Below are 16,145 nucleotides of genomic sequence, written 5' to 3' on the forward strand. Positions count from 1 at the left end.
GACTTCTTCTACCCAAATGCCTCCTCTGAAAGACAGAGGAAAAGACCTCATGTTTCATTTCAATTGGAAAATGGTTTATTAAACAGGCCCAGTAGGTTAAAAAATTAATGCCATTGGTCTTTGTGAATGTTTAGACCTGACAATGTTGCTAGCTAAGGGGCACTGGGTTTTGGATCTGCAGACATCAACGACTGCTGCTTGCATGGTGAAAAGCAATTGCTTTTATACAACCTGTTTTCTGATTTACCTAATCAGGCTGACAGACCATGCCGGTGAGCAAGCACTGCAGAAATGTAAAATAACATATACAGTGATAATTCAGGAAGAAAGTCTTTTGAATAGACTGTTTGGGACTTGAAAGAGCTCAGGAATTAGCATAGAAATTCCTGGTCAAGTTAGGACTCCTTTTGTGCTCAAGGATGATGTCCAGGTGGATGTTAAACTTCAGGAGGACACAAGCAGGCCACAGCTAAATTGTATTTTGAAAATCATGTTAATTAGTCAATCAGTAAGAGGAAGAAATACAGGTTTAAGAGAGGAAGATGACTAGGGAATGACCCACCTTCATAATAGTTTCATTCACAGCAGTTCAGGAGAGCCAGTCCAGTGCTACAGGAGGCACCTTGGTCTGTCTCGAGCACCATGGTGAGGAGTCTGAACTTGACACTGGGCTCTGGGAGAACCCAGCAGCCTTAGCACTCAGTCAGATTCATACTGAAGTGTCTGATCAAATAGAAAGTGATGAAAGCCACGCAGCTGACTTGAGATTCTTCACTCTACCTGAGACAGAGAGATCTTGGGCTTTCTCTCTCAGCTGACACTCACTGTCAGCAAATACAGACATAATTGTGCCTTCTTGTACTGGGAGAGGAAATACACCTTTTGAAATATCTAAGATGAAAACCTGGCTTTTTTCATGTGAGTGGCAAAGATGAACTCCTACAGCAAGACCGGATGGCTGGGAGAGGTATATATGCCCTGCAGAGATTAGAAGACAGAGAAAGCTTTCTATGGCAAATTCAAGTGCTTTAGAGAGAAGCAGTCCGTCTCGGGGATGCTGCTGTTAGTGCTCTGCTAATGGTATTGTGTGGTGGTCATTACTCTGACAAGCACTCAATAAAGCCATTTTGAGAAGAGAAACAAGAAAAACAATGTACCAAAGAATTACCTAAAATTTAGATCAGCTCGGCAGCTAGTCTGCAGAGGTGTCATTCTTCAGCATGAAAGCAGCAAGCAACAGATAAAGGCTGTGATAATTACCCATGCCTGCATCCAGCTACCAGCTTGGAGAACCTTTTCTCTCTCTCTGCCTGACAGCAAAGAACAGCACATGTATGGTAAACACGTGTGAAAGAGAAAGAGCATTTGTGTGTCCTGAAGTAATTCCCTGACATCTGGTGCTTTCAGGTTTGTCAGCTGTCACAGAGATTGCCGCAGTGCTTCTGTATCCCAGGCAGCTCTGCTTCCTCACCCCTCGATGTGCAGAGGCTTTCAGCACACCCAGCACTCATTAATGAATTCATCCTCAGCTTCTTTTCAAGCATTTTGACTGCTGCTTAGTCTACCATAGCCAATACCGAGGGCATGGCAAATATTGGGGGATTTCTCTCTGTCAGTGCATTTATAAGGATGAATCTACAGGCATTTTCTTAAAGTTGGTTGGTTGTTGTTTGTTTTTTTTTTTTTTGCTGTGACACTTAGGATGATCTCCAGCTCTTGGGACCTTCAAATTCAGAGTTCTAAACACTTTTTTGCCCCTATCAGTTTGGCACCAGGATTGGTGAGTTTGTGGTTTGGGTTTCTTTTTAGCCACTGTGTCCATTTTTCATTCTATTTTAAAGAATCACTTTAATCCTGAAGAAATAGGAAGAATTCTTATAGGAAATAGGAAGCAACAGGTTCAAATATACACTTGGTAAACAGAAATCTTTAAAAGCAGAATAATTTTATCACAAAAGGACGAGCACTTAAATGGAATGATGCTGATATGGGACTCATTCAAGCGCAGTGCCCACCACCCTCAGATGCCAGTGCAGGAGGGACTGCACCTTCCCAAAACCTCCTCAGAAGACATGTAGGACAAGCTTAGAGGTTTAGTTTCCTACAAAGCACAGTTACAGCTCCTGCTTTCTTTCAAGAGAGCCATTCCCTTCTTCCATGTAGTATTCTACTCATTAAAGTATTGTCCTGGGATGGGAGAATGGTGTGGGGGTCACCAGATTCATCTCTCTATTTCCCTCTGTCCAAAAGAAGGGGAATTATCTACGTGTTACTGCAGGCAGCAACGCTCACCCATTGCTACAGAGCTCTGCATCCAGCAGAGAGAATTCAGGACTCCCTGGGCAGAGAATAAAAGAGCATAGAAGGAAGAGTAGAGCTATAATCCTCTCTAAACCATGCATTTCAACAGCCCTAGACCCAAGACTGTCCCCAACCCCTTTGCCACACCCAGACAAGGCTGTCTGAGGAGCATGGGGACTGATGGGGATAGGCAGCAGTAGAAAGAGCTCCTGGCATGGCAGGGCTCTGCAAGAGGGTAGCACAGGCAGGAGAAAGGGGGGAGTCTTCCTTCTGTGCACCCCACATGGGAGGTTTCTCATCCCTGCAGTTGTCAGAGATCAGGAGGTGAAGGAGAGGGGTAAAACAACATTTTCCCTTCACATCCCCTTCTCTCCACAGCCCCCTGTTTAATTAAGAGCCTGGAGAATCAAACTCCAACATTTCATGTAACAAGGCCACATACAGAGCGCAGTGCCTAACATCTGCTTTACTGGTAATTGGCTCAAAGTGCAAATGTTTTTAAGATAATGAGCTTCCTCTATTTGCATTCCAGCCATCTAAACTTCCAGATTAGGAAACTCACTGTAGCTGTTGCACATCAGCTTCTCTCTGGATACAATGCTGCCTGTGCCGGTGCCCCTCTGTCCTACAACAAAGGCATGCTGCCCATCAGTGGAGAAGTTAATCAAGCACCTTTTGAAGTCTGGCTGTGTACAGACTCTTTGGATGAAAGGTGTTATTTAAATATTAGCTGTCATGACGACGAGAATGATTATGGTTATTTTGGCCATATTAGTAATAATAAGTAATAGCATTTTTAAAGGTATTGAAATCTCAGCACACAGCTCAAATGAAAGCTGCAAATATTGCTTATTAGAATAGCCAGTCAAAATGTTTTATTCTAAGTATTTACCTTGTGCAAACTCTTCCTACTCTATATGGGAAGTTCTGCCATTTACCCTGAAAAGCTGCAAACAACAGTAAACCAGAATTATTTGCCATAAATTGTTAAAGACTTCAGGTTCATCTTAATTTTGAAATAAAAGTTCTAAAGAAAAGGAAGTTTTCAATATTTTCCACAGAGCCCATACATATTTTTCACCAGTTTTACTATCCTCGGTAGCCTTTACTAATACAGATGTGCAAATGGGTGCCTTAGAAAAATAGCCCATAAAATTTAGGGGGGTTGTGTGTGCTCTTTTTGCTCTTTCTCCATATAATCTAGTAATATATGTCTCAATGTCATTTAGTAATACTGGTTTTTGTCTGCCTGTATGGCTGCTAGCAGCAGGAAGAGCAGTTCTGATAGTATTTGGAAGATATGTCAAATATTCTTTTGACAGGAGAGAGAAAGACACATAATGTAATGGTTTTTGTCCCTGGGAAGACAGGGTTCAGCACAACACATGAAGCCATGCACCAGCCAAGCCTTGCCCACAGCCCCTGGCAGTAAGCAGCACCTGATGTTGCAATGGAGGGCAATATCCCTGCTAAAACAGCATCCTGTGCACAACACACTGGACTTGCCCGTGGATCCATCTTTAAGGTGTCTTTTCTTAAAATGAGAATGTGCCACGTTGGGTCATTAATGCAAACAGAGCTGTGCTGCAAAGCAGCTGAGAACCTGGCTTCCTCTACCGATACAAATCTCATTCTTTTCAAGTTTTTCTATACTCATGAGGATTCAGAGACCTCCTGCCAAAATCAGCTATGGAGAGAAATTTATTGCTCTACAGTTCCCAGCAGATTCATATTTCCCTTTGGCTACTGCTGACGAGCAACAACACTGAAAAAGCTTAAAGCAACTGTAATTACTCTTTACGCTCTACTGTTCATACCTGTCCAGTGAAATACAGCAGAGATGCAGGATTGATGCTGTGGTGAGCAGGACATCGAGGGATGTCCGGACAAGGCAGAACATTTCCCCATAGATCCAGTTGTCCTGAACCAACTCAATGGCTCCAAATGGCATCACCAGCACTGACACCAGCAGGTCCGCAAAGGCAAGGGAAACAATGAAATAATTGGTCTTGATTTTCCTGCAAGACAGATCACAAAATTAGGGCATAGAATAGTTTCAGTGTAGCATCCTTTACATGTGGACAGAGATTTAAGCTCTTGTTTGGGTCTAATTCACTTAATCACACTAAATGGTTCTTCATAATGTAGTCCTCATTTTAATGGTCACTGCTGGCTTGTTCCTGGGTTTTATAGCTTAATATCCATCATGCTCCCTGCATAAACACATCTTTCTGCTCACACTGAAGAGGCAAATAGATGCTCGCAGGCCTCTGCATGTGGCTCCGCCTCACAGCTTGCATTGGAGAGTTTGGGGTGGAGAAGGGGAACTTTATTTCAACTTGTAAATTGAGAAAATCCTTCCAGAAAGCACGGAGAAGAATCTAGACTGAAGCTGTAATTTTAACTTGAAGAGTACTTTTTTAAATCATAACAATAAAATAGAATTAAATCCATTAAAAAACCCACGCAGAATATGAATAGAGGCTGTTGAATATCTCACTCTGCTCCTGAGGTTGGTCTGACAACTCCCAGGGTAGCAGCAAAGCATCAAGACAGGAGTTGTGCCTGTGGAAACACTCCCCCACCCTCCAAAATCACTGGCAGCATTTTGCCAAGCTGCAGCAGTGCAGCACAATGGCCACAGGCCTTGGTCTGCATGGCTTTTTTATAGCCTCATTAGGAAACCTGAGATGGAAGAGGGGTAGAGGGCAAGATGCTTCTCCAAGGAATTAGCTCCGTTTTTCACTGTTCTACCCAGTTTCTTTACATTGAGAGTGCTAAAAATGTAGAGTATGGATACTAAAACGATCCCACCACCCCAGTGTAAATCTGAATGAGGAGGCACTGAGGCAGTGTGGGTCTGACATCGCAGTTGTGCAATGTATGGACAAAGACACCCCTTGTCATGACAGTTTATGCCCTCAGCTGTGGACATGGGCCCTGTTAGATGGGCATTTCCCCCTGGTTGGGTGGGCTCACCTGAGCTGCCTGTCCCGGCACACGGCCACCATCACCAGCAGGTTCCCCAGGATGGCCATCAGTATAACGGCGGAGATGAAGGTGAGCAGCACAATCCTCTCCGCTACGCCAAAGCCCTCACTCGAACTGGGGAGCACACAGAAATAGAAGAGAAGAGAAAAGAAGAGAAGCTGCAGTGGCACTGGGAGAGGGTTGCGTGGGCAGTGCTAAGGTGCTTGGGCACTTCTTGTTGTGAGTGTGAGAGCAGCATCCCCACACAACAAAGCAGCCTTCCCACCAGGACCATTAATAAAGAGATTTTGTGTTTATGGGGAAGGCTGCAAGGCTTGTGTTCATCAGCAGAAAGGCTACAGGCAGAGGACACCCGCAGCCACGCAGCTCTCCCAGTGATGGGTACACCAGCATGTGCAGTGAAGGAGCCCATTTCTGAGGGCTGCAGTGAACTGTGCCTGATTTCTGAAAGTCCCTTCCAGTTCAGAGCCTTGGTTGAAAACATTTTCATTCTCTTTTCACCTCGATAAATAAAGTTATTTTCTCTGCAGAAGTGTTTTGGTTTTCTTGCATTTTCCCATTCTTCTCAAGGTTTTCCTCAAAATGAGCATTTTACACCTTCAATTTTGAAATCTATGTAATCTTTTCCCTTGTTCTCTCTTCCTTTCACTCTGCAACACAGAACAAAAGGCAGTCTGGCTTTTTTTTTCTTTTTCGTTTTTCTTTTTCCACAATTAGGGAAAAGAAAATAAAGTTTTAAAAGGAACCTGACATCCCTCTACCCTGATGCCCGTAATTTCTTTCATTTAATGACAAGAAAGAAAAGAACAAGGAAGGATAACACAAGAACACAATGTTGGACTTATTTTAAATTTGCATTTCTACAAATATCTTGTCAAATGTCTCAAAAAAGTTGGGTTTTTTGAAGGCTGCAAAGCAGGGAGGTAACGCACAGCACACAATAAATAGAGTTCAATTCCTCATAAAATAGGTTTTATAACAAAATTCTGAGCCACTTTTCTTTTAAAGGTATTTCCAAATATGAATCCAGAACAAAATGCACCCTAAATGATGATAAAGAATGCATCCTTATGATTTAGCGTAAGGTGTCCCTACCCACGACAGGGGGGTTGGAACTAGATGATCTTAAGGTCCTTTCCAACCCTAACGATTCTATGATTCTAAACCTTTGCCATCTTGTGTAACTTTCCCTATGACTTTACACTGGTGAGAACGGGTATTTGTCCATACACTGGCATTAAGAACAGCATTTGACACTAATTCAGCAGGGAAATTTCTTCACAGCAGGCAGAGCTGGCATTCAGCACCCAGGATTAATGTTGTGAGATCGTGCAGGTAACTGAGAGATTGAACTGTTATTCTGATTTACTTTGACTTCCCCCAGGGTCATTTCTTATTTACTAAATACAGCCCAGACTTTTACACTTTATCCCTTTGAATTGTCCTGGTTTCGGCAAAGCTGAAAAAGATTAGAGACTGCTGAAGTCCTGCCTCTGCTACCGGTTAATAAGCTTCTAGGAACTGCCTTCACCCTGAGTCTGCGCTGTAGAACATCCACTTAATCATAGTCTCAATTTTTTGCCCTAAAAGCAACGCCACTTTGAGTGCAACTTTTTTTGCCCACTGCCTACTGCACCAGTGGGTCAGATCGCAGCCTGCTGAGGCTGAATTCTTCATGCTGAGTATGAACAATACCTTAGGAATTTCTTGATTTTCAATGTTTTAGAAGGCAATACATCACTGGGAGACAGATGAGGGTGTTCATGAGCAAATAAAGAACAGGAAAAGAGATGCCCTGGCCTCACACTAATTTCATAGAAAACCATAGCACTAGGCAGACACATGCAGGCTCAAAACCAAGTGCAATTATATGGCTAATAGGAAAGAGGTTCAAGGCAACTGGCATATCCTAGCTTCATAAATGTATGTCCATACACCAAGTACTTTCACACCTGTGAAAGCACAGGTAGCTTTTAATTCCAATAATCTTCTGTTTGAAAACTAGAAGATTAATAAATGTCACATACAGTAGACACAACTCTACAAGGTTTTAAGGCAAAATGTCCCTTAGTGCTGCCAGGCACGTGGCCTTCTGAAAGTGGGCTGCAGAGGTACAGACAAGGGGGAATGGGTGTCTAAGGCTGAAGGGTATCAGGCAAGGAGGTGGGTTTCTGTATCAGAATAAATGTTCCAAACCCAAAGGTAAAGGCATGACTGCTTCTTTTGCCTGCTGGTTATCAGTGCAAATGTCAGTAAATAGTCCTGCTTAAGGTAGGAAGGTCTCTGGGGTTATGCTGAAGCAGTCAGACATAGCCACGGGTTTTCACCCAGCACTTGTTTTTGTGCAAGCCAATTACAGATGCTAAGATAGGAGAAAGGCAAAGGCAAGATGTGTTTTCATTTAGGATCTGAAAGTTTGCACTTCATTAGAAAAAGGTGTCTACTGAACTTGGCACAACTTCAGTGAGGGCAATTAATGCTCCAAGAAGCTGGCAGCTCCAGGCAAATACTTCAGTGTATGCAGAAATGTTGACGAGGCTCTGCCTGAACTAAATGTGTCTTTCCCAGTTTTTACTGGAGAGCGCTGTTTCATGATACCTTGGCTCATTAGTTCTTGGACAACTCTTTCAACAAGTGGATTTTGTGCCTGTAGTTCTTGCAATTACACTGCAACTGCTGCCTGCAATTTGCCTACACTGGCCCAAGTCACACTTATTCCCATCTGACAGAATAAAATTCCTATTGATCAAAAGGAACTGCATAATCCATCATTCTGACAGTGGCCTGTGGGAAACGAAATACCTACACACATATAGGAGTACCACCTTTGCATGCTCTCTCATGCCGCAGAGGTCTGCACCACAGTGGGTTTGTGTTTAACAACTTGTGGAGGATTCTTTGGCCTTCTTCTCTTTGGTCTGTCTTTTGAGCTCTCAGTACATGGTGAACACTATCTCTGGGCAGCTTTCCTTCTTGGTCTCATACTAACATGCTAAACGCAAAACCAAGCAAATAGAACCAGTTTCTCTGTTTCTTAATCACCAGCGAGCACCCCAAATTCCACACAGAGATTCTTTCCTCAAAATTAAAAGTAACTGGCATCTAATTCCTTATTCTAACACTGAAATTCGAAGACATCCTAAAGAACTGACCACAGGGCTGCTCCTAGAATAGGTGTCCCTTCTTCCCCTGCTAGAAATCATTGTCCCTCTCTCCCAGCCATCCCCACATACAGCTGATCTGCAAGACCTTATTTTCCTCAGAAGCAAATCCTGCACTGGAGACTGTGGAAGGCAGGAAGGTGGGAGTTGCTGACACCTGAACCCGCACTGCAGACAAGTCCTTCAGAAAAGGATGAGTGGCCAGGAGCGGGTCCTTCCCTATGGGCACCATGCACAACAGATGCACAGGGTGATGCTCCTCTGCCAGAGGTGCACACATGGCTCTGTGCCCACTGCTTGCCCGACTCCTGCAGGTCACTGCTGCACAGCTGGGGAAGGTCAGACACCTGCCAAGCATCAGTATTTTGAGCACAACCCGATGCTGGAGCCTTCATTAATAACATTCAGTAGCAGAAGACACCATGAAAATTAAAGTGCAATGGAATAGAACTTCAAAGGGAGGTCTCAGCCGCAGGCCTTCTAGCTGAGTACCAGGTGGGATGAAAAACCTCAGGAACAATGAGGATGCTGGGATCAAAGACACCTTGACTGCCAAGCTGTAATTGTACCTGTCTAAATAAGCCTTCACAATAGGCTAACATTGCTTTGTGGCATCACCTGTGAAACAAAATGTCAAACCACACTGAACAGTGCCGTACAAGAGATGTTCCTTGTCCTGGGTGAGCACAGGCACACACACATGCTGGCACAGGGGTAAAGAGGACGATGATGGTTTAGTTTATACAGAGCCAGGCTGAATTAGATTTATGGTTTGTCTTATCTAGCTTTGCCCATCCTTCTGCTGTCCCTAAACAATTCCCATCACTGCTTTATTTGAGCACCTTGCAGCCACACTCTGCAGTGTGTACAGAGGGGGAGCGACACCTCCTTCATCCCCAAACCTTGCCAGGGTGGTGAGCTGTGGATGGGGCTTCTCACTCAACCATGCAGTGCCTTGGGAGGGGGTTGGCACGGAGCCACATGTCACCAGATGCTGCCCTGCTCAAAGACTGAGGGGTGATTCAGCTTCAGCCAGTGTACACAGGCACCCCTGCCCTGAAAGCACAGGCATCCTGTTCTGCATCATTTGACTTGGCTGGCCACAGCCAGGGCTCTGAACAGAGGCCAGCAGGTCAGGAACACACACTGGCACGCTTGTCGATGAAGCATTTGCTGTGATAATAGTTTTGGAAGTGTTTGGGGGATTTCTCCAAAGAGTATTTCTCTCATGCCATGTTGCATTGCTCCCCTGGGGAACATTAAAGAGGCATATGCATCACTGGGGGTGCAGGAAGGATGTTCATCTGGGCTATGCTTCTATACATCTGCCTTTTAAGTAATCTATCACGAAGTAGGAATATTTGTTAATTATTCAGTCACAGTAATTCAAAGCTGTTAATAATGAAAGAAGTGGATATTGCTGTAAATTAAAATCAATGGTTTGCATAACATCTTTTATCAAATCTGAGCACTCTGGCTCCCAAGCATGCTTCCCTGTTTAATAAAGCAGAGATTGATGGGTTTGCTATTATGAGGAAATGAGATTCAGACAAAATGATTGTTGGTTAGTAGGAATATAGAAATCACTTAAGGAAAAAGGTGAAATACCGATGTGGAATGAATGCTTAAAACCCATGCATGGATGTATTTAAAAGGCTCTTCTGTATAGTCATTAAAGTGAGTAAAAAAATTGTAATTATTTTTTTAAGCTCAGTTTCTACTTTCCTGTAAACACCACAACTTTTCTAAATGACCTCAAGTGCTTCTGTATATTTTATGCAGCAATTAAACCACACACATCAGTCATGTTGGTAAGACCACGCACATTGCTCCTCTGGTTTTTGTTACACATCACACCCTGACCTCCCTGCACTGCCACAGGAAAAAACCTCTCCAATACACGGCTCAGTGCACCTTGAGTAATGCACAGACACTCCTGCGGGAGTGCAAGATGGAAAAGAGTGAGGGTTGAACAAATAAGACTTGTCTTTTGGGGGCAGAGAAGCACAGCTGATACAAAGGAGGCTGGATAGCCCATTTCCAAACTGGAGAGGAATAGCTCTGCCTGCACAGGTAACCTGGAGGAGCATCTTCTGGAGGTACCCAGGGACCATAGTAAGCACTTCATAACAAGGGATGTGTGTGATCCTCACTGAAGGAGATTAAAAACGTGGAGCAGTGGGAGCATGTGAAAGAGCTTTCCTGATTTAACAGTGGCCTCAGTGCATGGGGAATACATGGAAGAGTTGGTCTGCGTTGTTTTCAACTAAGCCATGGCTTTTCTCTCTGTAACCCCAGCTGACATCTGTAAGTCCATCTGACATCATGTGGTCTTCAACCACAGATAAGCTGTCATTTCCCTCTCCTCTTTTCTACTCCCTTGATTATTCCTAGGCATAAAATCAGAGGCTGTGTTAAACACTTCAAAATCAGGATATGCTATTTTATGGGTAAACCTAATAATGCATGTCTCAGTATAGAAACATGACAATAGGGAAGATATTATTTGATTTATGGCTTTCCAATTGTTATCGTATTCTTTTGTACTGCCACCTAAAAATATTAATCATAAGTCAGCATTAATCCAGAAGCATGTAATTTCTTTTAGTGACTTCAAATGCTACATTGCCTGTGCCGCTTCACTTCAGACTGTGCAGATGGCAGGACAACTTCTAACAGATTCAAATCAATTATGTACTTCACTTCTGTTTTAGAAACAGATTGAAATTAATTTAAGTATTGACAAGCCAGAAATAAACAGCATTCCACATATCAAAATAACTCAGTCATATGGTTAGCTTGAGTGCTTTCTTTTTTAACCAAATAAATTGCGGCGGTGGGGTGGGTGGGAAGGGATGAGGCTTTCTCCTTTTATAATGGTTTGAAACAAAACTATTGATAACATCACTGATCCCACACCTCCGCTCCTACATATCTCCTGGAGGCTGAATGCTGCCATGCTTGGAGAATTGTTTTAAGCAGGTGATAATACTGATTAAAATCAATTGTCAAGATGAAGAAAAAAGACAGGCTATTTAAATGTTGTAAAAATTGCTGTGTGGGGGCTGTGCAGTCAATCAGTACATGCCAGGAGCACTCTCCCATTCAGGAGTGGGTGCACACTGGAGCCTTGGGACCCTGGGAGACATCAAGGCATGAGCTATGGTTCCAGCCCTGCATGCTCCCTGGGCTGTGAGGCTGCTCAGATTCAGGCTGACAGACAAGGCATAAGGGGCTCTGAGAGCCAAACCCAGTAAAAAAAAGCCAGCTTTCTGACGGTCCATACCATATCTTTGGCTTACATCAGCAGAAGTTCTTGCCTTTTCCAGATGGAAACTGGATGTGGCCCTGAATGACCCTGAACAATGAGATGCTTTATCATCATCTTCATACAGGTGAAGGTCTGAGACTGAGAGAGACACACAGCAGTTTGCACGGTTACATGGGTAATGTGTGACAGAGGTAGGAGACAAACCTAGACCTAGCTAGTCTCCAAGGAACTGCCTGAGCCTCAGGACCTCTCCCCTTGCAGGGAAGTTAGGTGGGAGTCCAGCAGCCACGTCTGTCTCTACTTTCCATACAACAAAGGACAAAACCTGGCTCTGTTCTTCCCCAGATCAAGTGTTACATAACTTACACCCACATATGAACGGATATCGCTGCGAGGCTGATGCATTTAAGTACAATCCTTGAAAACCATTAGACTGACACCTGAGATATAAGATAAAATTAGCCTATGAAACTAGCATTAGATTCAGATGACAGTATTTACATGGAGGAAGGGCAGCTGCTGCAATCACTTTGTTTGGGATCCACTAACAGCTACTGCAGTAGAGCTCTTGTGCAAAGCCCTGTGCAATGACAAATCACAATCTACCCAGAGCTGCAGGACCTTGGCACTATGTTTTGTTCCTTTAATATACTTTCAAGTCTTTACATTTTACTCCCAACACACCCCTCACTTCCTGAATATTTCCCTTTCATGTTCACACAAACATAACAATACTTTTTGGATATGCACGGTCTACTTATTTTAATGAGGTCAGCATTATGAAAAATCAAATCTCTGGTTTAGGCATAGGAAGGAATTTAGGCACTCTACAAAGCGTAGCAGAGATGTTGTAACAATCATTTTTCCTTTGTAAACGCTGAATAAAACCAAAGATCGAAGATGCCTTTAATCAGAAATGCCTTGATCAGTTCCCAATTAGAATTGCTCCTCAGAATTAAGCCTATTGCATCTTCCAAACTACAAGTCAGTTCAATGAAGAACAGAAGATGATGAAAGAAGCACAAAAATAAACCTGACTTTTGGTATATATTCTATATTAATAATGTGATTACCGTCTATTTTCCAGGTAAGTGGCTCTTGTCTATCTCATGTCATATAGAAGCCTTAAACAGAGCAGGCTCTATGTTCAAATGACAAACACAGCATAGCTATATACTCAGGGGATCTGATTTAATGAAGCGTCTTAGTTCCCAGCAGCATTCCCATTAATTGTCATTCATTTCACTTCTGTATGCTATAAATGTTGAAAACAGAATCTAGTATGTACTTTCAAACAGGATTTTTTGTAATTCAGTTATTGTACAGAAGAATTTTACTTTACAGAGACATGAGCAATGTCACCATTACACATACATGTATCACTATCTCAAGCTTTATCTCAGTAGTTTAGAAACAGAGAGTAGTGATGCAGACCTGTGACATAACCTCTTCTGTGATAGGCATAAGCTGGAAAAATCATGCTAAACATACTCTGAGTGCCCAGATTTCTCACAGAAACCTGTGTGGTGCCTCCTGCAATAACTATGTGCAAAACTGAGACTGATCAAGCAGAGCCCACTTCTCTTTAAGGGTGAGCTGCTGCTCCTGGGCTAAAAGCATTTGTTTCCCTGTCTTACAGGTTTTCCCATCAAGAAAAACCAAGTTAGCCCTGCCCTATGCCCAAACCTTTGTTTCCCCAAAGATAACTCTATGAAAACACCCCAATAGAAGGTCTTAGTCTTTATGGGCATTCTTTTACTGAGTTCTCATTTTAAAACCAGGGAAAAATCTCTGTTCCCATCTTTTCCAAAAGCCTGGAAGTTGCAAGTCTTTCAAATCAAAAAGCATGAAGGCTTTGCTCTGCTTTTGCAAGCAGTATTTACAGCCAGGGAAATATTGTTAAATGAGAGGCATTTAGTCAAAACTGGTGAAGAGTCCTGGCATCAGGCTGTATATTAAAATATCCAGGATGTGTACTTTTCCCACTGCTTGGGACAATAAAAGACAAATACAGCTATTGGCTGTCTAACTTCTAATATTTCCTGGATAGTTTCCCAGTTTCAAGGACCTAGAGGAATGAAAGAGTTTCTTGTTGTTACCCCTGCTAATGGAAGACTTGGCACAGACAAGATAATACATTGATTTCTGGAACACATTTCATTTGAGACACCCCACAGACACCCTGTGTGGCTCTGAGCCACATGAAACCAGTTCCCAGCTCATTCATTAAAAAAACAATGGCAGGAGGCACTTTCACTTCCTTTTTGAAGACTGTTGGTAGAGTTCATCTGTTTGGCTCCCAAGGTGTGTGCCCCTTGCAGTGGTTGATGGGGTGATTGCCTTGTGTCCCCAGGGAAAGATGTGCCTCCTTAGTCCGTTCTCCAATGCCCTGATTTCTGAACTGCCCAACCAGTTCCCTGTACCCCGACATAAAACACATTGGTCAAGCTTGACAGAAGTCATCTTTGAGAGGTCATGCATTTCCAACTCTGCTACCTTAATTTGAGCTTTACCATAAAGATGAGAGTTTGGCAAAGCTAATTCCAGAGGTGTCAGCCAGAAACCTTTCACTTGTTCACCAGCTCATTTTGTATGAACTTCACTGTTTTATTTGGGCTCCAGACCACTGTTTTATTTGGGCTCCTTTATAAGCAAGGACATGGAAAGTCCTTGATTCAAGAACAGAGCACTCAGATTTCTTGTTTTATGTAAACCTCCTTCTATATCCCCAGCTAAGTGCATGTTCTGGATACTCTCCACAAAAGCCTCATCACATTTCTCACTTCAAATAAACAAGTGAAGATGTCAACCTGGGCAAGCAGCAGGATAGAGGAAAATCAAGCAGTTGGAACTACTTTGTAGGCAGTAAGTGCAAGCATTCCACTCGGATGCAACCCAGATCCCACCCAGAAGTCCCTACATTTCTCTGAAGCCAGCCTAAGAAGCTCTGGAAGTGTTTGTTCAGTTGTGATTTCCTTTGGCTAACGAGTGCAAGAGCTTCCAGGAGGAATGTCTCACCATGCTCACCTGCAGAAGCCCTTGACAAAGATTCCTAGGGAAGCTGTTACAGAAGAGAACAATGTGAAGAGAAGAGACTTTCTTCCCCACAAAGGAGTGAAAAGACCTCGAGGTTTCTTGGTGGCATCAGGTATGGACTTTGCACTCACAGGTTGGTTTGACCCACAACTGGGAGTAAGCTGTTACCTCTACCAGCTAAAATAGTGCAGACTGATTTTAAGCCTTTTTCAGTTCGATAACTGACCACTTGCAAATAGATTACACCCTAATATGCTGGGTACCACGGGTCTATAATCTTCACTGCCACTGACTGAGGAAACTGGTCCAAGAATTCTGAAGGGAGAAGAAGAAGAATTCAAGGGGAAAGCAGGGCATACCCTACTGGAAATAAAACCTATTGCCCTATACTTGGAAACAAGCAAAGGCCTGAAATTTGATAAAATAGAGCTGAAATACAGGATCAGTTTAAGGGTTTAAAAGCTTATGGAGGAAGAAAGGCTGGGCATGTCAGCTGTGCCATGTGGCCCTATTAGTAAAGTTTTGAGACAAGTGAAGAAGAAAAAGGTAAGCTGCCTGCATCCAGCATCTTAGATACGCCTATAAAATGACACTGCAAACCCAGTGTTCTTTTCAAGTGTCAGAGAAGGGACCAACCAAGCATAGAGACACAAGGCTCAAAAAGAGCAAACAGACTGCAACAGGCATTTGCTTTTGTGTGTAATTTGTTCCACCTCATAGCAGGGAAACCAGTTTCCAACCCCGGGTCAGCAGGTTGCTGGCAGTGCTGAGCAGCCAGGCTGCTCAAGCAGGGAAGCGTGTTCCCATTGGGCTTAAATTCTCTGCTTAGGGGTCTGCAAGGGTGTTGGAAACAGTAGATCTGCCAGTCACAAAGCACTGAAAACTTTAATTAGTGACATTTCTGGAAAGCTGCTGAAGTGCATTTTAACTGAGGATGCGCGCAGAAAGTTACTTTGGTTTGCGGTTCATTTTCTGCTCATTCAAGCTTCAACAGGTATTTCAGGTGAGGGACACTGTCAGCTGAATCAGTTTACAGCTCTGACCTCCAGTGAAATCTTCTGTCTTACAGTGCTCACCTAAGACTAATTCTAAATAGGTCCCCACGTTGCTGCAAAGATACAGCATCCACAAGGGCTTAGAGCGTGGTTTACAGGAGAACACATAAGCAATACAAAACCACTAGGTGCCTGCACTGGACTAGTCCCAGATCTGCTGGGCTCAGGAAAGCACACTGAACAGTAGCTGAATTGCAAGAAATAAAACCTCCATGTTTCACTGTAGCTGCCAGCTCAGCCCGAAAATCACATCCCCATTATGGCCCATAAAAATGGAAATTGCAAATAATGACAGTAATGGGACCAAAGCTGCTAGGGAATGGAGGAAAA

At 43.3% G+C, this 16,145-nt stretch overlaps 1 protein-coding gene across 3 annotated transcripts in view; it reads right to left on the reverse strand.

The window, feature by feature from the left end:
* HTR4 (5-hydroxytryptamine receptor 4) overlaps positions 1-16,145 on the reverse strand; it is a 133,104-nt gene that overhangs the window by 67,368 nt on the left and 49,591 nt on the right. For all 3 annotated transcript variants that reach the window (XM_062605351.1, XM_062605350.1, XM_062605352.1), the window contains exons 3-4: positions 5,281-5,406; positions 4,119-4,319 (exon numbers count right to left, since the gene is read on the reverse strand). In XM_062605351.1, the coding sequence (XP_062461335.1) occupies positions 4,119-4,319; positions 5,281-5,406 (327 nt within the window). The remainder of the gene's footprint in view (positions 1-4,118; positions 4,320-5,280; positions 5,407-16,145) is intronic.

The sequence above is a fragment of the Pezoporus occidentalis genome, unplaced genomic scaffold, assembly GCF_034315485.1.
Source record: "Pezoporus occidentalis ecotype Australia unplaced genomic scaffold, CSIRO_AGI_Poc_V1 ctg91, whole genome shotgun sequence".
Lineage (NCBI taxonomy): Eukaryota > Metazoa > Chordata > Aves > Psittaciformes > Psittacidae > Pezoporus > Pezoporus occidentalis.